This window comes from Mytilinidion resinicola (assembly GCF_010093595.1).
Source record: "Mytilinidion resinicola strain CBS 304.34 unplaced genomic scaffold BDZ99scaffold_38, whole genome shotgun sequence".
Classification (NCBI taxonomy): Eukaryota; Fungi; Ascomycota; class Dothideomycetes; order Mytilinidiales; family Mytilinidiaceae; genus Mytilinidion; species Mytilinidion resinicola.
In genome coordinates, this window is record NW_022985474.1 from 169,238 (window position 1) to 194,887 (window position 25,650).

At 54.1% G+C, this 25,650-nt stretch overlaps 12 protein-coding genes across 12 annotated transcripts; 5 read left to right on the forward strand and 7 right to left on the reverse strand.

Annotated features, from left to right (window-relative positions):
- Positions 1-992: 992 nt before the first annotated feature.
- BDZ99DRAFT_219482 (uncharacterized protein) lies at positions 993-1,486 on the reverse strand. Its single transcript, XM_033713422.1, has 3 exons — positions 1,402-1,486; positions 1,120-1,338; positions 993-1,054 (listed from the first exon to the last, which is right to left on the reverse strand). The coding sequence occupies exons 1-3, from the start codon at positions 1,404-1,406 to the stop codon at positions 1,033-1,035; spliced, it is 246 nt and encodes an 81-aa protein (XP_033568541.1). The 5' UTR covers positions 1,407-1,486; the 3' UTR covers positions 993-1,032.
- Positions 1,487-1,963: 477 nt separating this feature from the next.
- BDZ99DRAFT_403092 (uncharacterized protein) lies at positions 1,964-3,015 on the reverse strand (the record flags this gene model as incomplete). Its single annotated transcript, XM_033716323.1, has 5 exons — positions 1,964-2,093; positions 2,144-2,367; positions 2,419-2,504; positions 2,536-2,594; positions 2,666-3,015. 5 exons carry the CDS (start codon positions 3,013-3,015, stop codon positions 1,964-1,966), a joined length of 849 nt encoding a protein of 282 aa, XP_033568542.1.
- Positions 3,016-4,265: 1,250 nt separating this feature from the next.
- BDZ99DRAFT_219549 (uncharacterized protein) lies at positions 4,266-5,026 on the reverse strand. The gene is made up of 2 exons (XM_033713423.1): positions 4,452-5,026; positions 4,266-4,309 (listed from the first exon to the last, which is right to left on the reverse strand). Exon 1 carries the CDS (start codon positions 4,859-4,861, stop codon positions 4,508-4,510), a length of 354 nt encoding a protein of 117 aa, XP_033568543.1. The 5' UTR covers positions 4,862-5,026; the 3' UTR covers positions 4,266-4,309; positions 4,452-4,507.
- A 46-nt stretch (positions 5,027-5,072) lies between these two features.
- On the reverse strand, positions 5,073-6,807 carry BDZ99DRAFT_553062 (uncharacterized protein; the record flags this gene model as incomplete). The annotated part of the gene is made up of 3 exons (XM_033727077.1): positions 5,073-6,022; positions 6,064-6,368; positions 6,440-6,807. 3 exons carry the CDS (start codon positions 6,805-6,807, stop codon positions 5,505-5,507), a joined length of 1,191 nt encoding a protein of 396 aa, XP_033568544.1. The 3' UTR covers positions 5,073-5,504.
- On the forward strand, positions 6,710-8,641 carry BDZ99DRAFT_469576 (uncharacterized protein). Its single transcript, XM_033721531.1, has one exon. It carries the CDS (start codon positions 7,004-7,006, stop codon positions 8,366-8,368), a length of 1,365 nt encoding a protein of 454 aa, XP_033568545.1. The 5' UTR covers positions 6,710-7,003; the 3' UTR covers positions 8,369-8,641.
- A 733-nt stretch (positions 8,642-9,374) lies between these two features.
- Positions 9,375-12,233, forward strand: BDZ99DRAFT_483613 (acetoacetate-CoA ligase; the record flags this gene model as incomplete). Its single annotated transcript, XM_033722584.1, has 7 exons — positions 9,375-9,488; positions 9,644-9,748; positions 10,029-10,829; positions 10,924-11,048; positions 11,093-11,891; positions 11,972-12,124; positions 12,186-12,233. 7 exons carry the CDS (start codon positions 9,375-9,377, stop codon positions 12,231-12,233), a joined length of 2,145 nt encoding a protein of 714 aa, XP_033568546.1.
- Positions 12,158-13,459, reverse strand: BDZ99DRAFT_456082 (signal peptidase 22 kDa subunit). Its single transcript, XM_033718463.1, has 3 exons — positions 13,131-13,459; positions 13,003-13,076; positions 12,158-12,943 (listed from the first exon to the last, which is right to left on the reverse strand). Exons 1-3 carry the CDS (start codon positions 13,271-13,273, stop codon positions 12,456-12,458), a joined length of 705 nt encoding a protein of 234 aa, XP_033568547.1. The 5' UTR covers positions 13,274-13,459; the 3' UTR covers positions 12,158-12,455.
- Positions 13,460-13,518: 59 nt separating this feature from the next.
- Positions 13,519-13,953, forward strand: BDZ99DRAFT_338722 (uncharacterized protein; the record flags this gene model as incomplete). The annotated part of the gene is made up of 2 exons (XM_033714334.1): positions 13,519-13,826; positions 13,905-13,953. Coding segments are annotated over 2 exons (357 nt in total), but the record flags the coding sequence as incomplete, so codon positions are not given.
- A 635-nt stretch (positions 13,954-14,588) lies between these two features.
- BDZ99DRAFT_364762 (uncharacterized protein) lies at positions 14,589-16,052 on the reverse strand (the record flags this gene model as incomplete). Its single annotated transcript, XM_033714730.1, has 2 exons — positions 14,589-14,766; positions 15,262-16,052. Coding segments are annotated over 2 exons (969 nt in total), but the record flags the coding sequence as incomplete, so codon positions are not given.
- A 3,931-nt stretch (positions 16,053-19,983) lies between these two features.
- BDZ99DRAFT_359971 (uncharacterized protein) lies at positions 19,984-21,177 on the forward strand (the record flags this gene model as incomplete). Its single annotated transcript, XM_033714663.1, has 3 exons — positions 19,984-20,165; positions 20,217-21,023; positions 21,087-21,177. Coding segments are annotated over 3 exons (1,080 nt in total), but the record flags the coding sequence as incomplete, so codon positions are not given.
- A 99-nt stretch (positions 21,178-21,276) lies between these two features.
- On the forward strand, positions 21,277-22,528 carry BDZ99DRAFT_403088 (Pkinase-domain-containing protein; the record flags this gene model as incomplete). Its single annotated transcript, XM_033716322.1, has 2 exons — positions 21,277-21,483; positions 21,533-22,528. The coding sequence occupies 2 exons, from the start codon at positions 21,277-21,279 to the stop codon at positions 22,526-22,528; spliced, it is 1,203 nt and encodes a 400-aa protein (XP_033568551.1).
- A 969-nt stretch (positions 22,529-23,497) lies between these two features.
- Positions 23,498-25,019, reverse strand: BDZ99DRAFT_403023 (WD40 repeat-like protein; the record flags this gene model as incomplete). The annotated part of the gene is made up of 4 exons (XM_033716318.1): positions 23,498-23,672; positions 23,728-24,669; positions 24,791-24,844; positions 24,898-25,019. 4 exons carry the CDS (start codon positions 25,017-25,019, stop codon positions 23,498-23,500), a joined length of 1,293 nt encoding a protein of 430 aa, XP_033568552.1.
- Positions 25,020-25,650: the final 631 nt, after the last annotated feature.

A 25,650-nucleotide genomic window follows, 5' to 3' on the forward strand; every position in this document is an offset into this window, starting at 1 on the left:
CGTGCCCTGTAATACAATATGCGTGAAAGCGAGGGGTGTTCTACACTGAGCTAGTAAAATAGGGGAGCGTTAACCATCACTATCTCTTCAAGAGCCTGATTATCGTAGAAATAGGCTTATGCCGGGGAATAATTCGCGGGGTCTCATTTACCCCCAGGAAGTTTTCTGCGAGAATTCTACGACGTAATAAAAGCGGTTGTAATAGAGGAAATGGCCCAATGGAGGTGCGAAAAGATTTGCTGCTGTAGCTGTGTTAAGTAGGCTTCCAATACGGTTGGTAGTGGTACGGTTTTCCTTTCCACGCCTTCCACATCATCCACCACTTTATAACAAACGACCACTGCGCGCGTTCGATAGCACCCATTGCTTTCAACAAACATGAACACCACCAGCATACCACCTAAACGGCAATAAACTTCGTCCCGTCTAATCTACCCACGGTCCGCGCCCGCGTCGAGAGTCACCACACCCGAAAGCCTAGAGCGCTCACGATCCCGAGTATGTTGCGTTGCCAGACATTTTTGACCATATGGCGGGCAGCTCATTTCTGCTCGGTAGTCTTTGCTGTGTAGAAAAGATTGCCGAGCATTCAAGACATGCGACTGACCACGGCTAGCTAATCCCACTTTGGCAACTTCAGAAACTCGAAGTCTTCAAGTCTACAAGTAGCCAAACCTGCTCATCTTTCCGATTCTGTACCCGCACCAGCATCTGCACCCGGGCAGGCGCAGCCCAGGCGCATTCAAAAAGAGAAATTTCATCATCGCTCCTTAGAAATTTGCGATAGATGAGAATTAGTGTAGTTGCAGAGCTTTACGGTGGGTATCTGTTGGCCACCGAGTGTTGTTTTCAGTTATGTCCGAATCAAGGGTTAATTAACCTGACACGTTATACGACGAAACTAGACGTTCGTAGAATGCAATGCAGTAAGATGTCGTAAACGAAGTGGATTTCTCAATCAGCCTAATTTATGGAAGTTGCCCTCAACCCTTGACAGCATCCCCTTCTGGTGCCCGACTCCCTTGTCCTACTTTAGCCAAGTTTCTTAGATGGGCTGTGTGGGTTAAGACAAGTAGTCAGCGTTGAGATTATCCGAAAGAATGCTTAATTTCGACTTGCGTGGAGCACCCTCCCATAACATGTGTCTTGATGATCTTCTTGTTCGGATCAACATCTCCATTGTCGATATTTGGGTTCCAGGCAAGCCATGGCTTGAGGCTTGGGTCTTCGGGAGTAGGCTCCCATGTCAGGCATGGCTTTTTGCTTGCTGCCTCCGGATTCTTTTCCTTCTCTTCCTTCTCCTTGTCAAGCCACGCCTTCCACGGTTGGGTGCGATCACTCCAGTTGCTTCTTCTTAGCGTTCTCCTTGGGTTTGGTCCACGTTAAAGTGATGTTACGTACGACATTATGCGAGTTGATGTTTTCTGAACTATTGAGATTCTGGTTGTTTCAAGGCTTGCAATTTCCTCGCAAGTGGAGACAGGTGTGATCCAGTGTGCTTTATAGCCCTCACGCCAAAGCCTCATCAGCATACATCCATAACCAACCGAGATGCCGAGGGGCGTTTACTCTCCCCGCACGATATGCATAGATAAGGAGCCAAGTGACGGGGCACAGGGAGAGTCCGGTCAGCAGACGCAGTTCAACTTGGGTATCCCGCATGCAAATGGGCCGGGAACTAACTTGTATGGTCACAGGTATCCTAGTGAGGGAATAGATTGCAAAAGCAATGTACTCATTCAGATTCGATAGAATCTTAGCGAAAATTCGCCCACCAGTAAGTCCTGTTCTAGACTCTCAGTACAGTACATCGACAGCAATGCTGGAGAGTGAGATAGGATAGCGCAATCAAAAACATCATCAAAGACATAAAATGCCGTCTACATCAAGACTGAGTCTAAATGTAGAAGCCTGTGAACACAGATGGTCTGCGTCAAGCTCCAAAATGAAGCCTATTCCATGGTTATTCAGCTCCGCCGTAGAAGACATAAGCACGAAATTCAATGCTCTCTCTCGGAGCGCAGTCCTTGCGAGCCCATGGTACAACAAAAGATGTATGCGGTGCAACTTGAACAGTTGTTAGTAAAACGACGCTATACTATCTGCTAAGTTCTTACACTCTGAGATTCTGGGATCCTTAGACGCCTCAGAATCTGCCATCTTTATCATCCAGGCTTCATCAATAGTCTGGCGATTGATGAAGTACCACTTCTGAAGGCTTGAGTACGCTACTTGTAGATTCTCTGAGTCGAAGTGAGGATTCACAAGATCCGAAGGGTGGCCATCCAGTTTTGAAGTTCGGTAATCGCACAGTGCAAGTGGGTGCTGCTCTATTGGCTCTACGATGGGATGCCGTACACTATGGGACTTCGTTTAATGTACAAGGAACGATGAGCTAAGACCAGATACATGCTTGACAATCTGAAAGTGACCTCGTAGGAGTGCATCTGATTCTCCAGGCAGATCTTCCTTGACCTGGTGGATTGGGGAATCTAGCGTATGATCTGACGATACTCATCAGAACTTGTCGGAAACGCACCTCAAGTTCGTACTTGCCAGCATGTGCTGAGATGCTGGGAGCTCCTTGCACGTTTCTATTTCTCCGAGGAGTATCAAAGCGGTCCCCGAGTCGAGTCTGCAATGAGTCAGCCAGTAGACCTTGGACTGAGAAGGGTGTATCGGCGAAATTACTGTGTGGTCGTAGATATGAACACGCTGAGCTCCCAGTTGACTCTTCAAGAGATCAACTATATGAGGATAGTATTCCCTTATGACGCGAATACCATCATGCCATGCGTCGTACGCGGGTCGGTGTTTCACCAGTTGGAAACCATGGACGTCAAGTTTGAACGTCTCTTCGGATCGACGAATATCACAGACATTGACGTCTTTGTTATGATACTCTACATTAGATTGTTGGAAGCCTGGTGGCGCATTCGTAAGAGGAACGAGGCACACGTAGGGCTTTTCCTTCTTGTATATCTCCGGGTCCGGATTGAAAAATCCATGAGTCATATCTACCAGAAGCAGTCAAGTGGTATAGTACAGACCTTGAAGAAGTACGTCTTCGTAGCGCCATCTTCAAGCTGAACATCTACTCGTAAAGGCGATGCCCATTGGCTCTCCCCATGTGGCTCTGTGGATATAATGCGACAGTCCGTTGGGAAATCTCACATCTGTCAGCGCCTGTAAGACAAGCTTCTGGGGTAGTGAGTGAGCTTTAAGGGCTACGATGTTTTTATCTACGCTAATATCTTTCAATAGTTCCGCATTCCCACTAGGTTTAGATGCTGGCATTTCCACTCCTATTGATTCAAGTGTGGAAAGAATACTGGGCGAGCAAAAGCTGATAAAATGCTGAGGTCGAGACTTGGAAGGCTGAGATTCTGAGGCAGAAGTGCGGACGGGCTCATGCATCCTATATGAACGCACGTAGGTCCGCCCCACCAAGTGCTCGCAGAGCTTTGGCTATGATTGGCAGCCACAGTGCAGGGGGGCTAAAGGAGAGCAGCACAACAGAACTGCTTACACTATCAGCTAGCCATCACAACGAAGTACGACCTTTTTCTTCACAGCAACACTCATTGGCCGAGAGCGGAGAAAGCTCCTTCTAAGCTGCGGCAACACCTCCTTAGCAGCGTTTTATCCCGATTGGAGGTCATCGCAAGGACATCGTAGCCACCTTCGTCTACTGCTTTGCTTTCACCAGGCTGGACACAATAGCAGGTCGGCGGTCTTTCGAATACAGCAGAGCCTTCACTTGAGATATGCCCAAAAGGTGTCAAGGTTGGCGGCAAGACGGAGACAGTCCTCTGGTTGAGTATGCTAGATCCCGTGCGCTATAACACAGAACCTGGCCTTCTGCAGTACCATAGTCGTTTATGGGCAGAACGAACACTAAGACAAGACCTGGACGACCGCGAATGGCGTCTACCGGCTTCGTGACCTCCTTCCAAACAACATGCTGAACGCGCGCATCTTTGCTGAGAATACGATGCGAATGCTCATGGCGAACGTGATAACTGGGTTCCAAGCCTCCAACACAATTCGCAGTAGCGCGAAAACGTGAGAAATCCTACAGCGGCAACAGCGGTTGCCAAAGGCGCCGAAATCAGCCTACAAGGAGTCTTGTTCCTCCTACCGGCGGGCCGGCCGATCGGTACCATCTTTGCTGGACCCTCATCTCATCCAGATGGATCGCCCTAGTACATAGCTGCGATCACGCAAGTAAATACCCTATTAGCTAGGTGGTATGCACATGAATACGTACTTGGACGGGAGATCTGTTCTGGGAACGAGCTGGCTGGGCCTGCTGGGAATGAGCATTCTTTTTCAGATAGGGTTTGCTCACATGGGCTAGTTCTGTACATTTCACCCCTGTGGGGTGTTTCATGATGTGGACGGTCCTATCTAGATAGGCGGAATTCGTGACTTGGGAGAGGAGAACCCACTTTAGGAACCATGTAGTGTCGTCTTTGTATACATTCGGCATGTACGCAATACGATGTTAGCGTCTGTAGATGGACGTAATGGGAGTACGTAGGATTTGAGTGGAGATCGGATTCCTGTAGATAGTCTGTATCGGGACAGCGCGAGGATGTATGTGGGGAACAATGCTCCTGCAGGAATGAGGTACGACCGTATCAAGGTTGGTGGTGCGGTGCGTCACGCGCAACTCGAATGGTTTGGGGAATCCCAAATCTGAGAAGACAGGATTCGGTGACCGAACGAGACGGAATGGGAGATTCCTTCGCTCGCAAGGCAAGGCAGCGAGTACTAATGATAGGCATTTCATCCCGTTGAGTAAAAGGTGCATTTGAAGAGATAGGAGAAGACTCCCGAGCCAGATGGTATAATGCATATACTAAGTACTAAAACAGTAAAGAAATGCTCCTCATCGACCTGGAGGATTGAGAGTTCGAATGGAGCATGAGAAGGATCCAACAGAATACAAGGGGGCTTTTGACGCCGTTGGAGAAATGAAGCATCACAAGCTTGAGCATCACGAGCCCACATGACGATGACGAGGCTGTTCTGTTGGTGCAGGCATCGTAAGTGGGGATGCCGTGGTAGTCTGGTGGGAGTGGAGTCTTGGATCAGATTGCATCATGGATCACCACTTACGGAGTTGGCGATCGAGTGGCGATGGTGGCACAGTGGGAAGACGGAGCATCATCGTCTCGGAGTGCCTTCTCTGTTACTGGAGGCCTTAACACGGCAAAGGTCGTGAGGATGATGCTGGATCAGCACCGGGGACTCGGTAGTACAGGAGGGCCGAGTAAATGAAGGCCACGGTGGGTGAGGACGGATCTGACGAGGACGAGGTAACCCGGCGAGGTATGTCGATGGGCACCGAGTACAGAAGGACGCGGCGTCGGGATTTGGGAGAGGAGCTGGTGGTGAAGGAGCGTCATCGGGAATTATTAACGAAGCAGCCTACGCCCTGTGGCACCTGTTCGGTTTGCGTGTACCGCCTGCGGGTGCGTGCGAAGGTGACACAGACGTCACGGCAGCAGCTGAGACTGGGGTTCTGCAGGAGGATGGAATGCTGCTGTGCTGCTGCACATAGTACTGTGAAGTGTGATATTCAGATGTTCAGGAGGATCTTCTACACCAGATTGAAACTGGCGGCGCACTGTCATGCATGGCAAAGCGAGCTCGCACGTTTGGATGCCTGAGCACGAGCGGGGCGGCGTCCTCGGTGCGAGTCGTGCCTGAAATGAGGCTATCCCGGGAGCGGCAACGGCAATGTGCTGCTGTGGGAAGCGAGCCTGACTGTGCTGAGACAGTGCGTCTCTGGAGGCGCAAGACGCAAGACGCAAGACGCAAGACGCAAGTGTGCCATGTGCGTATGGCGCAAGGCACTCGTCGAGGCCGCAGCAGTGGTGAGGTGGTGAGTCGGGCCGCAGCACGACTTCTGATGACAGAGACACAGCAGTTTGTGCGCCGGTAGCAGGCTCGCTGACGACCCGGCTCCGAGGGCTGGTGTTGCTGGACCCGAGGGCAAGAATAGCTGCAACTGCTGGGCAAAGGGTCTCGATGCTGGGCCTGCGGGAGACTGACTAGGGACGGGAGTTATGATAGAGGTGAAACGCAGCCATATCGCTGGCGGCACGGTGTGGCTAGCTGCTTGGAGGCCGTTTGGCCGCTGGAGAAAACGGGCCAGAAGCCACGCCAGAGAGCTCTCGGATTGGCCCCTCGTATCGCCGTTAGCCTGCACTGTGCCTCTGCCCCTGGGCGTCGTCGCGATGCCAATCGGGGGCCGTCGTCGGTCCTCTGCTTCACCGCATCGCTGCCGCCACGCTCCGCTCGAAAGAGCCCGCGAACGGCACGTCGCTTCCACCGCGCGGCCAGCCCCGCCGCCGATGCTGAGCAGCGTGCAGGCGTGCGAGCGTGCGAACTTCTCAGCAACCGCCAATCCCGCGCGCTGCCCGCACACCCTGCCCCGTCCACGCCCTCCCAGGACCCCGGACGGCAAGGTTCGTGTGCATCTTCCTTTCGCGGCGTGATGCCCATGGCCGCCTTCCTGTATAGTGGCCCCCGCCTGCCCGCTACGGACTGCGCGTCAAAGCCGTCTCGAGGGCCCAAGGGCCCACACTGAGCCAGCCCGTTGTACTTGAAACCGCTGGCCCCCCGGGCATCCCTCTGCCCCCCCGGCCATCCCTCTGCCAAGCTCGAGCATACTCGTTTGCCCATAATACCTTTGTATATTTTGGACCGCGTCGGATATTGCTCTGCACGCACTGGGCTCCTGCGCGCTCCTCGTTGCCTCCCAGTCTGCGCCCAAGGGCCTTTGTCTCTTTGCATCTGTCTCCCTTTCTTTCACCGTTGCACCGTGTCGTCGCTCTCTTTCAGCCACCACAGCTGGCCAAAGCAAGCCGCCCGCGCAGTGCCTCTTGTTTCATGTCTGCAGCCCCAAAGCCATCACCCGCATAACTACCGCTGCTTCCCCCAATTCTCGACCCGCGCCTAGCCATTCTCTCCTTCTCGCATTCCCGCAGCCATGGTCGACGTTCAAGTTCCGGCCCAGCTCCAGCAATGGACCTTTGAGAAAGCCGCCGCCCGTCCAGATCGTTCCGACAGTGCTGCAACTTCCCCGGACCTGTACGACACTGAAGCTGTGAGAATACCGCCTACCGCTGCTGCCCAAAGCCCCGACGAATCGGATCGACCCGAGAGCTTCTACCAGGACCGCTACTTGTCGTCAGAAGAGGACCTCTCGCCCATGGAAGACTCTTATGATGAAGATGATGATGTTGCAATTGAGGGTGGTGACTATGTGTCGGCAAAGACAGTAGCAATGCCTGGCTCCCACAAGGCCAAGGCCTGCGACATGGCCGTTGTGGTGTCGTATGTGTCTGCAGGTCGTCCGAAGATTGTTAACATGACGACCCTTTCTCCACCTGTGAGGCAGCGTTCGGGCCGTTCGGCCTCCCTTGTCGACCTATCAGCCGTATTCAAGGCAAATCTAGCGGACCAAACACCACGATTCTCGCTTTCAGCTGGCACGCCGAGTAAAACCCTCTACAACCCTGCTGCTGGACCACCGCCGAGGAAAAGCTTCACACCCGAGCTGAGCGCCCTCCGCATATCGACCTCGCCCCCATCTCCCCGTAGCAGCATGCCCTCTTCTGTTGGTAGTCTACATCGGCCCAAAACTGCCCGAGCCACCTCGTCACAATTCTCGCAAGCCTCTCGCGGCTCAGTCCAAATCCCCACTACGCTCGCCTCTCATCCTTCTATATCATCTCCTTCAACCACTTCCCCATACACACCACAAACGCCCTCATTCCTGAACTCGGACCCATTCGCTACAGACTCGACCTGTGCAGCGTCTCCCATCATCAAGAACGCTCCCCACAAGCGTCTTCGATCCCTTTCACGCGGACTTTCGCTCGCAAAGCATGCCGTACTCCCCACGTATAAAAAGGCCGAGCCTAGAGACCGCGTGCGTGTGAGTGGCGGGTGGGGCATTATAGGAGAGAGCCCGGTCACACCTAGGACACCAATAACACCCATGACGCCCGTCTCCGCAGGTCCCAAGGCCCCAATTGTCAGCCCGAAGAAAGGCATGAAGCTAGTAGCCCGAGGCGCTAACGAGCGTGAGCCCGTGTTCGAACTGCCGCCATCAACGCGGGAGCTAGAGGTTGAGGAAGAACGGGAAAGGGCGCGAGAAGAGCGAGTGAGGCAATTGAAGATGAAGCTAGTACCGAGGGGAGCGAATGAGCGGGCGCCACCACTTGCACTACCGCCATGCCCAGATAGCGACAGGGAATCCATCAGCTCAGCCAGCGACAAGATGCCCGCAAGGCGGCTTAAGAAGAGGAGGAGCTTGATGGATTTTGAGAAATTGACACATTTGAAGTAGGGTGGACATTCTTCCATCGTGGTGCATATACAGCATGGTTTGGAGTTTGCGGCGTTTGGTGCGGTAGATACCCTTGGGGTTAATGTTGTTCTTCTTAGCATGGAATTCTATTCTTCCAGCATTTTTCTACCTTCACACTTGAACGTTTGTATATACAACGTCTTGACGACTATTTCAAAAGACAGATGGGAAAAGACGAGACGACGGAGCTGTTCAAAATTTACGGCCATAGATAGACATCAAGAATCCTATCATTATTAGCTATTCTATGCGCGCAAAACTTGACACCACGTAGAGTCGTGAATCGTGAACTTCGACGTCGTTATCGCTATCTACTTCCCAACCTATATGATTTCCATTTTAGCCTCCATCCCTTCCTATAACGCTCCTCCTAAGACCCCTCCAAACTTAGTTCACCCGTCTTAATCCCACCCGTCCCCGTCTTCGCTCCATCGGGTCCTTGCAGAAGCGATTTCAAGCACAATGCGCTGCACCTGGTCGCTGGTCCAACCCTCAATCTCCGCGAGGCTCCTGATATTCCAGGACAATGGTACTGTACACTATGTTACTATTTCAAGCCCAAGCCCCCAAAAGATATCAAATCCTTCCAACACCGTCCGTCCACCTTTGCACCACGGCTTGCACCAATCATCTTTCACTACCCCAAAAGAGGCATAGACCCGGGGTCTCGAAATGCTAAAGCCCTCTAGCGTGACTCGTCGTACCCACTTTTTGCCGACGGTCGCTTCCCCGCAAACAGCTTGCGAAACAGCAGCCGAGGAGCCAGAGGGAGCCGGGGGTTAATGGTCGGTGCTTTTGCGGTATCGGAAGGGGAGGGGTCCCAAGGAGGGGCCAGACTTGCCTCGGCGATTTTTTGGAGCGATTGGGGTAGGTAAATTACAATTTTTGTCTCTTTCGAGGCATATTGGGGTTTTTGTCGTTTGTCTCGAGTTTTTTTTTTAACCAGCTTCATTACTATCAAGCTTCTCTCACGATACGTCTCAAGATGGCTGTAGAACTACCAGTGCTGCAGAAGCTGTGGGAGCATCCAGACCCGCAGAGCACGCGCATGTACAAGTTCATGCAGAAGGCGAATCGGAAATGGGGGTTAAGTATGGAGGTAAGCAACTCTATATCTATTCTGCTCAGAAAGCATCGCCAGGTTGATCTTCGCTCTGTATTGTAAGGCGACGGAGGATATCGGCTGAAGTTTGAGGACGTGGAGTGAAGTTGAAGCTTAAGGCTCTTGGGAGTGGAGTGCTAATATCTTGATAGACATTCCAGGATCTGTATGAGTGGTCTGTGGGGGAGAGACGGAACGAGTTCTGGCAGGAGTTATGGGATGAGATTGAGCTGGTGCATGAGGGGAGTTTTGATAAGGTGGGTTTTTGTTGATGCTGGTTTCATTCTTCATGCGAAGCCCCTCCGCCCCCCCGTTTGTCTTTTTTCAAGTTCATTGAAAGTTTGGCAAATGGCTTACTACGAGGGCATTTTCTCTCTATTCTTGAGCCATGTCTAACCCTCTCTTCCCTCCTTCTCATCTATACCACTGCGCATCTCTCTCCCAAAAAAAGACTCAACCCAGGCGTCCAACCCCCCTATTCTGCCTCCTTTTCCCGACTCATCCCTATACATGCCCTCCCTAACCACACCCCACCAGCCCGTCGACACCACCATCCCCATGGACGCCCTCCCCCGCTGGTTCTCGGGCACGCGCCTCAACTTCACCGAAAACCTCCTCTACACCCGCTCCCCCGGCTCCCCTTCCACCCTCACGACCCTCCACAAGGAAGACTCCAAGCCCGCCCTGACCCAAATCCGCGAAGGCAACACCGAAGTCTGCGCCCTCACCTACGGCGCGTTGCGCGCCCGCGTCGGCCTGCTCTCCAACGCGCTGCGCGCCGCGGGCGTCCGCAAGGGCGACCGCGTCGCCGTCGTCGCGAGCAACTCGATCGACACACTGACGAGCTTCCTCGCCACGGCGGCGCTGGGCGCGCTGTGGAGCAGCAGCAGCACGGACATGGGCGTCAAGGGGGTGCTGGACCGGCTGGTGCAGATCCGGCCCAAGTTTGTGTTTGTGGATGACTGGGCTGTGTATAACGGGAAGACGGTGGACTTGCGGCCTAAGATTGCTGAGATTGTAGCTGGGTTGAAGAAGGCGGAGGTGAGCGAGTTTGAGGCGGTGGTTGTGCAGCCAAGATTCGAGGAGGCGGCGGGGCTGGAGGGGGTGGATATGGCGGTGCCGTTGGGAGAGTTTGTGCGGAAGGCGGGAGGGGTGGAGACGTTGGTGTGTGAGAGGGTGGAGTTTAGGGATCCGTTTTTGATTGTGTATAGTTCGGGGACGACGGGGGTGCCGAAGTGTATTGTGCATTCGACGGGCGGAGTGTTGGTGAGTGCGATGAAGGAGGGGAAGTTGCATAGGGACGCGGGGCCGGATACGGTGATGTTGCAGTATACTACTGTGAGTTTGACCTTTTTACCCCTTTTCTTGGATAGTTGGGACCGAGATGGGACACGATGGTGAGAAAAGAGAGATGGATACTGACAACAACTAGACCGGCTGGATCATGTACATGAGCGCCGTCCTCACCCTCCTCTGGGGCGGCCGTTCAGTCCTCTACGACGGCTCCCCCTTCCAACCCGACCTAACCACCTTCATGAAGATAGTCGGCGAGCAACGGTACCTTCCCCCTCCCCCTCCCCCTCCATACTTACCACCTCTAGCGTCACCAACCTCGGCACCTCCCCCAAATACCTGCACGAGCTCCAAAAACACGCCATCGTCCCGCGCACTCTCACCGACCTCAGCGCCCTGCGCGCTGTCACCAGCACCGGCATGGTGCTCTCCGACGCCCTCTTCGCCTGGTTCTACGCCACCGCCTTCCCGCCCGCCGTCCACCTGGCCAACATCTCCGGCGGCACCGACCTGGCCGCGTGCTTCGGCATGGAGAACCCGCTGACGCCGCTGCACGTCGGCGGCTGCCAGGGCCCCTCGCTCGGCACCAAGGTCGAGGTGTACGACGCCACCATCGAGGGCGGGCCGGGCGTCGCCGGCGCGAAAGTGGAGGACGGCGTGCCCGGGGAACTGGTGGCGACGGCGAGTTTCCCGAACCAGCCCGTGTTTTTCTGGGGCAAGGAGGGCGCCGCGACGTATCAGGCTGCGTATTTTGCGCGGTTTGCGCATGTGTGGACGCATGGGGATTTCATCGTCGTGCACCCGGTTACGAAGCAGATCACGTTCCTGGGCCGCGCGGACGGGGTGCTGAATCCGTCGGGGGTGCGGTTCGGGTCTGCGGAGATCTACAGCGTGATTGAGAATAAGTTTGGCGAGGAGATCCAGGATAGTATTTGTGTGGGCCAGCGGCGGCCGCAGGATGAGGATGAGAGCGTGATGTTGTTCTTGCTGATGGCGAAGGGGGCGAGGTTTGGGGAGGGGTTGGTGGAGAGGGTGAGGGCGGAGATTGGGAGGGGTTTAAGTAAGAGGCATGTGCCGAAGTATGTTTTTGAGACTTTTGAGATTCCGGTGAGTTGGGTTGCTTTTTTTTTACGGTCCTTGACAAGGCTTTGGGGATTAAGGGGTATGTGCTAATGAATGATGAGTAGACTACCGTCAATCTGAAGAAGGTCGAGTTGCCGGTTAAGCAGATTGTTTCTGGGAGGATTGTCAAGCCGAGTGGTACGCTGCTGAATCCCGGAAGCTTGGACTACTATTACCAGTTTGCGAAGGTGGAAGAGGTGCTGGCTAAGCAGGGCCAGGTAAAGAGCAAGCTATAGAAATGCAGCGATGATGATTTATGACATAGAAATGATTTGGTAGATAGATAGAAGTGTAGAGCGGAAGACGGGCTGGGAGCATACACAGTAGAAATTGTAGCCATTTAGACAAGTACTGGAGTGGAAATGTTAGCTGCGGCTTCAACTACACAGTCGACCACGGCAGGTTGACAAAGCCCTAGGATATCATCCTTGATATTCCAACCATAAAAACAAGCTGGAGTGAGCAGCCAAACGCTATCCTTTTCGGCAAGACATTTCGATACCCGAACGCCTCTCATCATGCCTAACTCCCGTTACCCTTTCATATGCTCTACGCAGGCTTCCCCCTATTCCCCTCGCCCCCCTTCTCCGTCTTCAAATCCGCCTCCTTCCTCTTCTTAATCTCCGGGAAACTAAACACCCCGCTCTTCCCCCCACTCATCCCCTTCCACACCCCAAAATCCTCATAATTCGCCCACCTCAGTGCGCCAACCCACGGCTGCACATTCCAGCCCAGCTCTAGCACCACATCCGTCCGGTTCTGGATCTTGCCGCTGATGTCCGTGATCTGGTACTTTGGTCGCTGGGCCGCGAGGTGAATTTCGCCCGGCGGGTAGGGAGATTTCTTGCCCTTTGAGGCTTTGCCGTTCTTCGCGGGGTGGATGTATTGGTTGTGGTGGAGGGGCTCGGAGAGGGAGGGGAGCACGGCGTCCCAGATGATGGCTTGGGAGGGGGGTTCGCGGGGGTCTAGGGACGGGTATGTGGCGGTTAGGTAGAGGAAGACTTGTTTGGTGTTCCAGCTGAAAAGAGAGGTGAGGTCTATGGTGGAAGTCGTAAGTATGGTGGAGGTTATGGGGGGTTTGAGAGTGTGGGCGTACCTGTGTCGAGGTCGAATTTGATGTGGGCGTATTCTTCACGTTTGGTGCTGTAGTAGTGGGGTCGGCCTCTCACTCTACAAGATCGTTAGCTGGGTCTTTGCGTACGGAAAGGGGTGGAAAGTACGTACACTTGTACATTCTTGAGCTTCACGCTGGCGGATGGAGCTTGTGGTGTCACTACGACGGAGAGCGCAATGACAGTCGCAACGACAAAAGCTACTGTGGTGAAGAAGCCGAAGACATTCTGGACACGCACTAGAGCGGAATGCATGGTGGCTCTCTGGTATCCAGAAGCCAGAGGTGTGGGTGTTCAAGCGCTTCGTGCGGCGGTGTTGCGGAGTTGAAATTCGAGGGATTCTAACACGTTTCAGGAAAGCGAGCTCAGCCCTATGAGACGTCAACGTCCTGGAGTTCCACCCCTGCTGCAATCATCACCATGGAATAGGCAGCAATATCTCGAGAATACCCTGTCTCTCCAGTGTCTAGTTTACCTGGTTGCTCATCAACATGGCTCCAAAGTCAAAGGACAAGCCTCGAAAACCGAAGAAGCCCTACCACATCAAGCGCGAGGACCTCCATCTCGAAGAATATATCGAGGAACGAGACTCCAAAAGTCCACGCATTTTCTTTTCGCGCCTCGGCCGTCACTTCTACCATTCTACCCAATTGCGTATCTACATCGTTCTGCAGGTCATAGCAGTGTATATCGGGTTCGGGCAGCTGATGCTGATCATTGGTCTCTTCTGGGCGATGCTCGCCAATACTACCAAAAGAAAGGAGGGCGAGAAGAGCGCGTATTCTTTGTTCAATGAGGGTGTAGAAGCGTAAGTCATACACGGAGTGAATCATCTATACAAGGGCCTATAACATTGCAATATTGCAATACTGATCTATTTATGTAGGATTGCTGGTAGTCCGGATATGGAGGCCATTGAAAGGGAGTTGAGGACGACGACAGGTCTCTAATGAAAGACCATTTATATGAACGTTCTTGAGGCATAGAACTGGGCTCCTTGGTTGTTAACAGACCTCTTTAACAGTAGGATTTAGTCTAGATTCTGATCTCCAAAGACACATTACTTGCATGATCTCAATCGATAGATGTAATATAGCACCCAAGGTATTGTCGAACAGATATATATTGACTAACGCCTAGAATTTTAGTGAGAGAGACGAATTTCTCAGTCATCGCAGCAGAATTATTCCCCAAAAGCAGACCGAACACCAGTATCTCAACCCACAAAATCCCGAGTCCTTTGCCAGACCTCGCACAAACGCAAACCCGGGAAAAATCATCGAAGGCGTCACGAATGAGCTCCGCCGCCCGAAGTCCTTTGCTCAATTCCCATAACCCGCAAGAAAAGAAGCATCGGCGCCTGAACTTTTCCCTTCCCATATGCGCCTCAGGTCTAGTAGTCATTCTCCAGCCCACTCATTTCGTTGTTGTCGATTTCTTCATCAAGATCCATCCCCTCTCCCTCGCTAAAGCCCATTCGCTCCAACGGAGTCGGCGGAGTCGTCTCATCGGCCTCCAGATCCTCTACGTCCTCGTACTTCCTGTTGTCCTTGCCCTCTAGCCACGCACGTCGGATGGGTGGAATCGCTCCCCCATCCCTGGGATCCGCGTTACCCCAGAGGATGCTGTCGACGATGAACTTCTGCAGATTCAGTCCCTGGGCGAACGCCTCGTACAATATCATTGTGTCGGGCGAGGCAAGCGGCGGACAGGGGCGATACCAGTGTTCGCGGCCCAAGGCGCCAAACCTGGTCATGTGAGTGTCGAGGATAGTATTGGGGTCTGGCTGAGTTGGCTGAGGTAGCTGCGGGTCGGCGTGCCCAGGGTTGAGCGCGATGTCGGCGTCGTCGTCATCGGGGTCGGATTCGAAGTCTGCATCCTCTTCCATGGCGAGGAAATCGGCTACGCTCACGTTGCCGTATGCTGTTCCTGCCGCTTGGGGTTGTTGGTTGATGGGGAAGGCGAGCTCTTGGCCGTGCTGCATAACAGTGAAGGGCCCTGGGGTTTGGACCATGGCGAGTGGTGCATTGGTGCCGAGGGGTTGGGTTGGGCGGACTCCGCCGGCGGCTAGATTTTCTTCGGCGGTCTGAGGTGCGAATTCAAGGCCTTGATGGGCTAGCTGGGCGAGTTCGTGCTCTTCCATTGTAACCTCACCCAGCGCTAGAGCAGCTTCCTCGTCGGCATCTATCAAGTCAAAAGCGAGGCGGTCCTCGATTTCGTCCAGGTTTTCGTCTGAATCGCACTCTGAATCTTCATTGTCGTCATCTTCGTCATCTTCGTCAAACATGCCAGCATGTCGCACCTCGTTATAGAAGGCCTCCAGAATGAGATTTACGAATTCGGTGTACTTGTCTTTGCGGCTGTAGTAGCCCTCGAGCACACGCAGCATCGGGTCTAGGGACTTCTGTGTCAGCAGGAAAGTTCGGAGTGCTGGCTCGCCTTTGCCATGCTCAGGATCAGTGAACCGTAGATCTAGCTTGTGGAAGAGTATGGTGGCAAGTAAAAGATCCCTGTCTGTCCAACTTTTGCGATCCTTTAGAGTAGCCGCACGTTGGCCGCACGTTGGCTGTTCCAGCAAGAACCAAATCTTTTTGATGATAGTAGTGGTACCGTGCGGAAGGCGAAGCCCCTCGCATGCTAGTAACGAGACGATTTTGTTGGCGACATGCTCGCGGTGCATGACCTTTTGGAGCCATCGTAGAGCAGGAATTGTGCGGTTGCGGTCTCGGAAAGCAAGAGGTACGGCGGGGTGGATGCCAATTGGGCGCACGGCTGGATCGTAGATAGTTGACTTAGCATACTGCGACCATTTGAAAATCTTCGCGGTATCCGGCGCGTTGTGAGCGATATACGCCTTGATGTACCCCTGCAAATGGGAATTGACTTCCCAATGGAAATGCTTAGAGATAGCATAGAGATCGATGAACTGTTTGATTGGGAGGTTGATGGCGAGTGCTAGAGACAAATCTGAGTTGTCGAGTATGTTCTGCAACAGGTTAAAGGGAGGCCTTAGAGGGGTTGCGGTAGGAGTTGGGAGCTGCTGAGGCCAACCAACATCGAGAGACGACGCTGCAATTGATGATGCTGCGAACGACAACGCAAGCTGAGTGGCGGGAGTGGCCGGGGAGTCAACACCATCATCTGAGAGACGGCTGCGTTTCCTGCCTAACGTTCTTGGGACTGCAAGAGTATTGGACGAAGTAGGTTGATTGTCGTCGGCTTCTGGCTCAGTCTGACTTGCAGTGCGCTTGTGCCTGAAGGCAGACGCTGGCTGGAGGGTGATGGTGGGATTGGACTGAGGTCCAGGCGTCTGAGGGACGATGTTGCCTTCACCATCGCGGGCATGGCGGTTTGCACTGCTGTTCGAGAAGCTGTTTGACGGAGTCGGCAGGCCGTGCTGCGTGACAGTGGATGGGGAGACGCGACGTTGAGCGGATTGACCACCGGCCGACTCTGGGCTTGACTCTGGGCTCAGCATGTTGTTGTCGAAACGAGTGTGGTTCGATGGAGAGGAGAGAGATTACAGAGGATCGAAAGGTAGGGGGAGTAGAAGTTTATAAAGAAGGCCGCCGTCTCAGGCGTGGTAGATATTATTGAAGGTATTCACAATACACAGATGACAGAGGGACAATATAATATCAAAGAGCTTGGGCCATCTCACTATTGTCAGGTGCCATGACGGGAATACTTCACCACATTTCATTGCTATGGTCATTCCCGCATTGCATCTACAATACACTCGTCTTATTCTGTCAAGCCTACTAGGAATTGCTATTGTACGAGGACATTTCTACGTTTCAGACGCCGCTGTTGTGGTTGAGTGAATGACAGACGCCTGGTTTGTGGACGCGGGTAGACTCGGCCAGGGTGTGGGGAAAGTGGCACATTGAACTCTACGAGTCTCTGTTGCTCAAACACACCTGGGCACCGAGCCTCGAAAGCTCATTTTGACACTGACCTTGGCCCCACGCTCAACTAGTGTGCACACGTTCAAAATGACGAGCTTACATATCCTGCGATTTTTGAAAGGGTTTTGGGAAACAACGGGTGGCATGGAATACAGGGTGTATTTTTCCTTACCCTGGCTGACTTGCCGAATGGCTTTGCACTAGCGACGAACCTTGGAACTTGAACAGAACCTCTCACCGCAATCACTCCACGACCATCCCCGCCGGGCGCCATCGACCACGACACTCATTTCCAGGTGCGTGTACTGCGAGCTGACCTCAGTGTGTTTTCACTGCCCGTTAGTTGATAATGCATCGGATCCGCCTGCGGTGCATGGCGGCGACCAGCGCTCGCCCGGTCGCGTTGCCCTGATTCCCCGCCCTCTGCAGACGCCGATGTCTGTCACGACTGCACCCCGTATCCATCACGGAAGCGATCGCGATCAATGCTATATTCGAGAGTTGGTGCTGCATCATTGTGGGAGACGAGAGCAGTAGCACTATGCGGGCGCTGAGCGCGATGCCGCCTGACAAGCAGTCTTGAGACGATGGCTTCGATACCTCAACCTTTTCTCCTAATCACATTTGACCTTTCCAGGCAAGTGCATAGCTAAAGCAGTCGGAGAATATCTCTAGAGGCTTTCGTGGCCGCTGCATGTGGTGCGACGATGGTTATAGCTGGCAGGCCGCTCGTGCTCCTAGCCGCCGCTCAAATACGAAGTGACATACCTAACGTGTCGGCTTCACCGGCTCAAAAGAGGTTTGCGATGGGGTTTGAGGGAAACATGCTCGACTGAAATGCCCCCTGGGACTAGAGAGCGTCGACCGGCAGTCTGCAGCGCGGCCCTTGTTGGCAAACACATCTAATCTGGCACATTACTCTACCCTTCATCTGCTGCATATCCTTTGGCGGAAGGGAGGATCACAAGGCGGATGTTCGTCGTTATATCTATGGAAGCTCTGCTACATCATATTGTGGTTATCGGACGAAACCTTGACGCTCGGCGGCTTCAGTTCTTCCAGCCAGAGCACAGTCGGCTGGATGTTGGCACTACTGTTACCATTCCCGCTATCAGAGCCCTCAGCGCGTGGGCTTCGTACTGCCAGCTGAAGCTATCTCTTCTAGGACGAATTCGAGATCGAGCCCGGATATATCTGTCCATCTGCAGGGAACCGCCCTTGCGTTCGCAGCCTCCAGGACCCGGGACCTGATCGGTCCCATGGACACGGTGAAGCGATATGGGTGCATGAGACTGCCTGCAATGCGCTCTTGACAGACGGCTGTCTCTCAGGTGTGGCAGCGCCGTCCTGTCGTAGACGCAGCGTGGGTCGCATAGCGGTGACATGTCCGTTTTCAGTATTGCTTTATTAGATAGCTTTCGTGCGCGCCACGCATGGGCCTGCAGGCTCCTGGCCCGAGGCGCTCACGGCAGTCAAATGAGGAGGAACAGCAGGCGGTGCACATTGTCGAAGACAGGCAGTCTTGCAGTTAGCTGTCTGGGGCGCTGGTAGTTTTGCAGCTTCACAGTTCACGGCTTCGTTGCTGGCAGCTGTCGGATCGAGTCACGGGAGGAGATGGCGGAGCCGCAACGGAAGGTTTGGAAGTGCGCCCAGCACCTCGCCTGCGCCGCCCCTCAAAGACCTGCAGCAGACTTTGGGCGCGTCACAGTGAAGAGCATTGCCATCGGCAGCGCCACAGGTCCCTTTCCTTTTTGCTTTCTGCGTCTCTGGCGGGTAGGTGTTGGATTTCCGTGCATGACATATCTCATTTCTTGTCGCTTCTCGCGTAGACGGGCCGCCCAACATCCTGCACCTTGCGTTGATGCCGCCTGCGGTCTACTGATGTCTTGACCTGTCTACATGGCTGGGTCGCGCAACTCCCAGATAGACCAGTGGAGACCAGAGGAATCGTCTATCAGGGACAGAGATCGTGAGCGACCGCTGCAGCGGCGCGATTCGAGAGAGCGTGAGCTGGTGGGACGCCGTGGGCGAGACGACCACGATAGGAACACCAAACGGCACCACGACTCCGACCACCCTTCATCGTCCAAGCATCGCAGGCAGCACTCCCGGGACAGGAGTCTCAGCAGGACCAGACCGCGTCGGCACAGTCGTACGGGGGATTCACCGTCGCCGCGAGGCAACCGGGACGACAGGTACAGGCCGACGAGGGGACGATTGCCCAGCGAAGAGAGGCCATCGCATTCACACAAACACCATCGCCATCAGTCGCCGCCATCAGTCAAACGCCGACGCAGCATTACGCCGTCGCCATCGAGGGATTCTACAAAGCGGACAAAGCGTTACAGGAGTCGCAGCGGAGAGAGGTCGCCATCCAGGTCTCGGCACCCTGATTCATCCCGCAGAGCCACCGACAGGGCATACTCACCACGAGCCCCTCGTTCTGATCGTGGCATAGAAAGACGAAGCTCGCCGGATACCTACAAGCCGTCGTCGATTCGTCGGCGTTCCAGATCTATCGATTCGCGCTACAGGCCCCCTCCTCCGAAACCTCGTAAACGATCACGCACACCCGACCGAAGGCCAGCTCGACGTGAGGCATCTCCTCGCCGATACTCGCCCAGGAGTCACCATACTTCCAAACGACGCTCACCGTCTGTTGAGGATAGAGGCAGGGTACACAAAGCGTCGGAGCGGGACACACGTCGAGGGCGGGATAACAGCGTTCGTCCACCGAGGTCTTTTGCACGATCACGATCACGGTCACCACGCTATAGGAGATCGCCTTCGCCGCTGCGTGCGAAGAATCGGGTTTCTCCGCCTCCGAGGCGTGATCGGGAACGCTCCCCAAGGGCATATTCGTCTCGCGTCTCGCCACACCGTCGACGCAATCGCACTAGATCTCCCTCTCGAACCAGGCAAGCGGCTCGACCAGACAAAGACCGCGAACTTGCAAAGCCAGTGCGAGCAAACAATAATACATCCCGCAGAGGCTCTCCGCGACCAGCCTCTGTTCACAACGCCGATACCCAAAGATCGGCTGACGGGGACGCCAAGATGAGGGAACCCTACCAGGCGCAAGGGCGTCCGCCACGACCTCCAGTCGACGCCGGATCCAACTACTCCCACTCACCACCCTACATGACTCCAACACACATTTCCCCACCGCAAGGCCAATCGCCCTACGCTAATGCGCGTGGTGGCTGGGGTGGGCAGCAGCACTATGGAAGCCAGCAAGGGTGTGACCCCCCTCATATTTTCCACCAGACCCATTCGCTAACGAACTCAAGTTCTCCTATGCATGGCTACTCCCCTAATCAATCACCATACCCACATAATTACTCCCCAGGCACGCCTCAGGTTGGGTACTATCCCGGTCAACCGTACCCCCCTCAGCAACCAGTACAGCCTGGCTTCCAAAACCCTCCCTACCGAGGTGGACATACTGGTGGCTATCGTGGCAATCATTATGCCACTCCTGACAGACGCTACCCTACCCCAACTCAGAGTTTCCCGCCGGCTCAGTCTGCACGCAGCGGAAGCCGGGGACAATTCAGCAATCTATCATGGACACCTTCGACTGGGACGAGAGGAGGCCGCCCAGCAGTCGACAACAAGGTCCGTTCTACCGTTGCACAAACTGGCCAAACTGTTACACCCGTAACCCCTCAGCCGATCCCAGACTCTTCCGTGGCAGGAGATGACGAGGAAGACAATCCTTTTAGACCATCAAAAGACCTCAGGGTAGAAGATGAAGTCGCTAAAGAAGAGAAAAATATGCCACCACCAGACAAACCCAATACCGCGATATCGCCTCAGACTGGACCGAAGTTTGGGTTCTCGTTAAAAACAAAGGTTCCACTTCCGCCTGCCGTTATCGCAGCGTCAAGGCCGGAACTTCCAGATAAACTTCGGTCCGAGTCTATCCTCGACTCGAAAGCCAAACCCGCTCCTCCACATTCCTCCAGGTCTTCTGACACCAGGGTCGACCGCGAACGAGATCGAGATCGAGAACGGGATCGTGACCGAGACCGAGACAGGGAGCGAGATCGAGATCGACGATATGATAGGGATCATGATACTCGATACGAGGCGAAGTCTGCATTTAGGCCAGATTTCTCGGAAATGATGCGGGATTCACGAGGCTCAAGAGATTCTAGGGACTATCGGGATTCGCGAGACGTACGGGACTCCCGGGATTCAAGGGACCGAGATTATCGAGATTCAAGAGACAGGGACCTACGAGACTCAAGAGATGTACGAGATCGGAGGGAGCCTTGGCCTGCGCGACGGACTGAGCCGAAGGTTGATACTAGGCTGGAACGGCGTGCGGAACCTCAGCCACCCAGGATGAAGATTGTCAAGAGAATGCGGATGAAGCCAAGGCCAACTCTATCGACAGATTTCGCTGCCTCAGATTCCGTCTACTACCGAAAGCCAGGCAACGAATCTGTTGTTGGCTCTGGAACCTACGGCAAAGTCTTCAAGGCTATACACGTCTATACTAATGACATGGTTGCCCTTAAGAAAATTCGGATGGAGGGCGAACGCGATGGGGTGAGTGACCTACTATCGTCATCCACAACAGCGGCTAACATTCCTGTAGTTCCCGGTTACAGCTATTCGAGAGATCAAGCTACTCCAATCTCTCAACCACGACAATGTTGTCAAGCTGCAGGAGGTCATGGTGGAAAAGAATGACTGTTTCATGGTCTTTGAATACCTCTCACACGACCTGACAGGTCTTCTCAACCATCCTACCTTCAAGCTCGACAATTCGCATAAAAAGGATCTAGCCAAGCAACTCTTCGAGGGCCTCGACTACCTCCACCGCCGAGGTGTACTACATCGCGATATCAAAGCAGCCAACATCCTCGTCAGCAATGAAGGGCAACTCAAGCTCGCCGATTTCGGTCTCGCACGCTTCTACGCCAAGCGCGGCTCAAAGCTCGACTATACCAACCGCGTCATCACAATCTGGTACCGATCGCCAGAGCTCCTGCTCGGCGAAACCCAGTACGGCCCCGCCGTCGACATCTGGAGTGCCGCCTGCGTCCTCGTCGAGATCTTCACCAAGCACGCTATCTTCCCCGGTGACGGCGGTGAAATCAACCAGCTCGATAAGGTCTACAATATCCTCGGTACGCCAACCATCGCTGAATGGCCTGGCATCGTGGACATGCAGTGGTTCGAACTTCTGCGCCCAACAGAACGCAAGGCTAGCACGTTTGCGGACAAGTACCGCGAGCGTGTTACGACGCAGGCTTTCGACCTGCTTGAGGGCATGTTCCAGTTCGACCCCGTGGCGCGGCCCAGCGCGAGCGACGTCCTCGAGCACCCGTACTTCACGACCGAGGAGCCACAGCCGGAGCGGGCGACGGCGCTCAGGCTGCTCGAAGGCGACTGGCACGAGTTTGAAAGCAAGGCGCTCCGAAAAGAGCGCGAGAAGATCGACAAAGAAGCGCGACGGGCGGCGCGGGACGAGAGCGCGAGGCGCGAGGGCGACAAGCGACGCGCGGAGGAGAAGCCGGAGCCGGAGCGGGATGTTAAGCGGCTGAAGAGCGAGAGTGCGGATGGGGGGAGGCCGCTGGTTGTGCATTGAGTGAGCTTTCAAAACTTAATTATGCTTTTTCTTGGGCGGGTTGTTCTGTACGAAAGCGTTGGTTGGACCGAACCCACACTATGGCCTTTTGGGGTTTGGGGCCCCGGGGGGGGGGGGGGGGGGGGGGGGGGGGGGGTTCTTCGTGTATATTGAGGATTATGATCACAGAGAGGGGAGGGGGATTGATCATATAATCCGTACTTTTGCTGGCTGGCGAGGCTAGACTGGGCTGGGCTGTGGGCGATTGAGGATAGGAGTTGCATTAAAACATTTTATTGTCGTTGACCTTGGTTTTTTGTGTCTGTGAGTGTGTTCATAACTTTGTGAAGCAGTGTTGGCAAGTTTTCGACGCCTTGAGTTCACTGCGGTCTGGATGACAGGGTGAGAAACTTTGCATTACGTCGCGATGCCTTAGACCCTGCTAGAGGACTTCAGACAGTGTCAAACAGGTGTAGTTAGGCTGGACAGAAACTGTAGTCTAGTCCACAGCGTCGTCGATCTTTACATCACGTCGCGATCCCTTCTACCCTGCGGGAGTACTTCACACAGCGTCAAGCAAGCGTCGTCAAGTGAACCGAAATCCCATTGACCGTATGCTTGGTATCTATCAAAACGCCGAGGCCCTAAACCAGACCTCCCGTCCATTCCTTTTGAAAAAGTCCACGAGACTGGTTTGAGGGGAATCCAGAGAGTGTGCTAAAAAGAAAACTCCTTCATCAGGGTTGCTAGTTCAGCATAAAACTCAAACTGAGTCTTCGCTCTGCTTCAGAAGGAGCAATGCTAGTATAGTCTGCTAACGAAATTTCAAGAGCAACAGATTCACCGGAGTCGCCCAAAGTGCTTGCGGTATAGGTAGACTCGTCGGGAGACCCCACGGCATTGCCGACGTCCTGAAGGCTCTTAGTTAGTCAAGGGATATGCAGAGTTTGGGAATCATGGAGCGGGCTTGAGGCTCGAGGCTGAGGCTATCTATTCAGACACGTCTCCATGATTCACCTTCTTTGTCTCCACGTTGACGATGGCGCGGGCTGGGCGGAAGATTTGCAGTTGGTTGTCCTCGGCGGCGGCCAGCATCACCCAGGGGTCGTTCTTGTTCCAGCTGAAGTCGCAGATGCGGTTTGTGAAGCCACCGTGCATGAAGAGGCTGTTATTAGTTAGTAATTTGGCACGTTTTTAGGAGTGTTAGGGGGTTTTCGTACAGTTCTGGTGGACCGTCTTCAGCTTCTTCTTCGGTCTGCTCTTCTCCGATCATGCTGACGTCCCACATGCAGATACGGCGGTCGTAGCTCGAGCTGGCCAGAATTGCATCTTCGTGTGGGTGCCACTCTAGGTTGACGACAGGGTCTTGGTGGCCTTCGAGAGAGTGGATCTTGTGGTCATAGTTGCGCAAGTCCCAAAGGGCGATGGTCTTGTCAGCAGAGCCAGTTGCAAGGCTAACATCGAACTTGGGGTGGAATGCGAGACAGTTTATGGCATCGCAGTGTCCGTCGTCCTTCACTTTGATAGCCACGCCAGGCTTTCGAGTATCGATAATTTGCCAGGTCAGGTCGTCTGAGACAGTTCCAACCCATTGAGCGTGGGCGGGGTGGTGCTGCACGTCGTTTACAACAGCGGTGTGATGGTTGTAGGTAGACGTAGCCTCGATCCTCTTGTTGCCCTTTGAGAATCCCGTCTTCGTATCCCAAATCTTGACGGTTGTGTCCTCATTTCCAGTCGCCAATTGCCCCTCGTTGTGCGGGCTCCAGCTCAGACCAAAACCCTCCTTTTTGTGGCCGACAAGCTCCATCTCAAACTCAATCGAACCGTCTGCCTTTGGGGTACTGCTGTGCTTCGTCCTGTCGAAGACCAGCACCCGCCCATCCACACATAGCGATGCGATGATATTGGGGTTCTGGGGCTGGTAGCGCGCCTTGTTTACTTCTCCGGGGTGGTTTATCTTCTGCACAATTTGGAATCCGAAGGGCTTCTTTGCGGACCCGTGTCCACCAATCTCTCCACGCGATTCATCATATTCAGATTTGTCTGGTACACGGAAGTCTGGGATCTCAACGGTTGCGATTTGCAGGTAGTTCTGAGCTTGGCCAGAGGTGTGCGTTCCGAGGATCAGACGATGCTGGCTCATGTGTGATGAGTCTTCAAGTCTATTTAGATGGTGTCAGCTGTAGCTCAAGTTGTAAAAGCTCATGAGGGCAGCCCAAGCAGTGGCGCATGAGCGTACACAGGTTCCTGATCACACAATTTAGACGGAAGGTGGATGCTTACGGTCGTTTGTCCGGAAGCCATTGTGTAGTGAGGGTTGGCCATTCGAGTGCGCGACTGTTCTCTATGTTAGAGGAGGAGCAAATGAAGCATTGACTTTGGAATTATACCCATAGAGCAGATCATAGAGAAACACTGAATTCTTCTTCCAGATCTTGTATTCCTCATTGATGATTTTGCCTTCGATCTGCTCTTCCTCCTCCATCTGGCGCGGGTCTGGTAGGTCGCCCATCACCTCGTCCATGTTTGTTCGGAACTGAGGAGCAGTTGACACTGTCTGAGGTGGCCTAGCAAGTTTACCGGGAGTGCACCTGCAGGAGGCAAGCAAATTTGGGCGTAGAAGCTGCGCAAGAAGGTAAAATTCCGTGGTGGTAATTGTAAGATAACGCTGGCGGTAACAGTTCTGACGCGACTGGAACGAAGTGGAGGAGAGCCATGGACGCGACCAACACTTAATCATTTAATTGCCGGCACGTGACCGTCGCGCTAAGGATAGCCCACTTCAACGTCACGCCGCCGCGAGCGCCTCCTCCGCTCTTTGAAGACCACAGAGTCAAGAATCTGCCCTTCTCTCATCCGTCACCCGCCAACCTCGCAGGCGCTTCGAGCGGCCTTCTTCCTCTCTCCACTTCTCTTCTTACCTTTGTCTCTTCGAGCTCAGTTCTTAAAGAGCTCCAACGCCTCCTCACCGGACCAGGCACCAACAGTCCAATATCTTCAACCAAGACAGCGCATTCGCGCCTCCATCATGGGCGTCCCAAAATTCTTCAGGTGGATGTCGGAGCGGTATCCGGCAATCTCGCAGCTCATTGCGGAGAACCGGATACCTGAGTTCGACTGTCTCTACGTAAGTTTGCGCCGCT

Bases quoted from the DNA above. Each gene is read 5' to 3' on its own strand.
- BDZ99DRAFT_219549 (XM_033713423.1), bottom strand. From the start codon at position 4,861: ATGCATTATACCATCTGGCTCGGGAGTCTTCTCCTATCTCTTCAAATG.
- BDZ99DRAFT_456082 (XM_033718463.1), bottom strand. From the start codon at position 13,273: ATGCATTCCGCTCTAGTGCGTGTCCAGAATGTCTTCGGCTTCTTCACC. The intron at 13,077-13,130 runs GTACGTACTTTC...ACGATCTTGTAG, and splicing joins AAGCTCAAGAATGTACAAGT to AGTGAGAGGCCGACCCCACT. The intron at 12,944-13,002 runs GTACGCCCACAC...CTTCCACCATAG, and splicing joins CAAATTCGACCTCGACACAG to ACCTCACCTCTCTTTTCAGC.
- BDZ99DRAFT_469576 (XM_033721531.1), top strand. From the start codon at position 7,004: ATGGTCGACGTTCAAGTTCCGGCCCAGCTCCAGCAATGGACCTTTGAG.
- BDZ99DRAFT_219482 (XM_033713422.1), bottom strand. The intron at 1,055-1,119 runs GCAAGTCGAAAT...TAACCCACACAG, and splicing joins GTTATGGGAGGGTGCTCCAC to CCCATCTAAGAAACTTGGCT.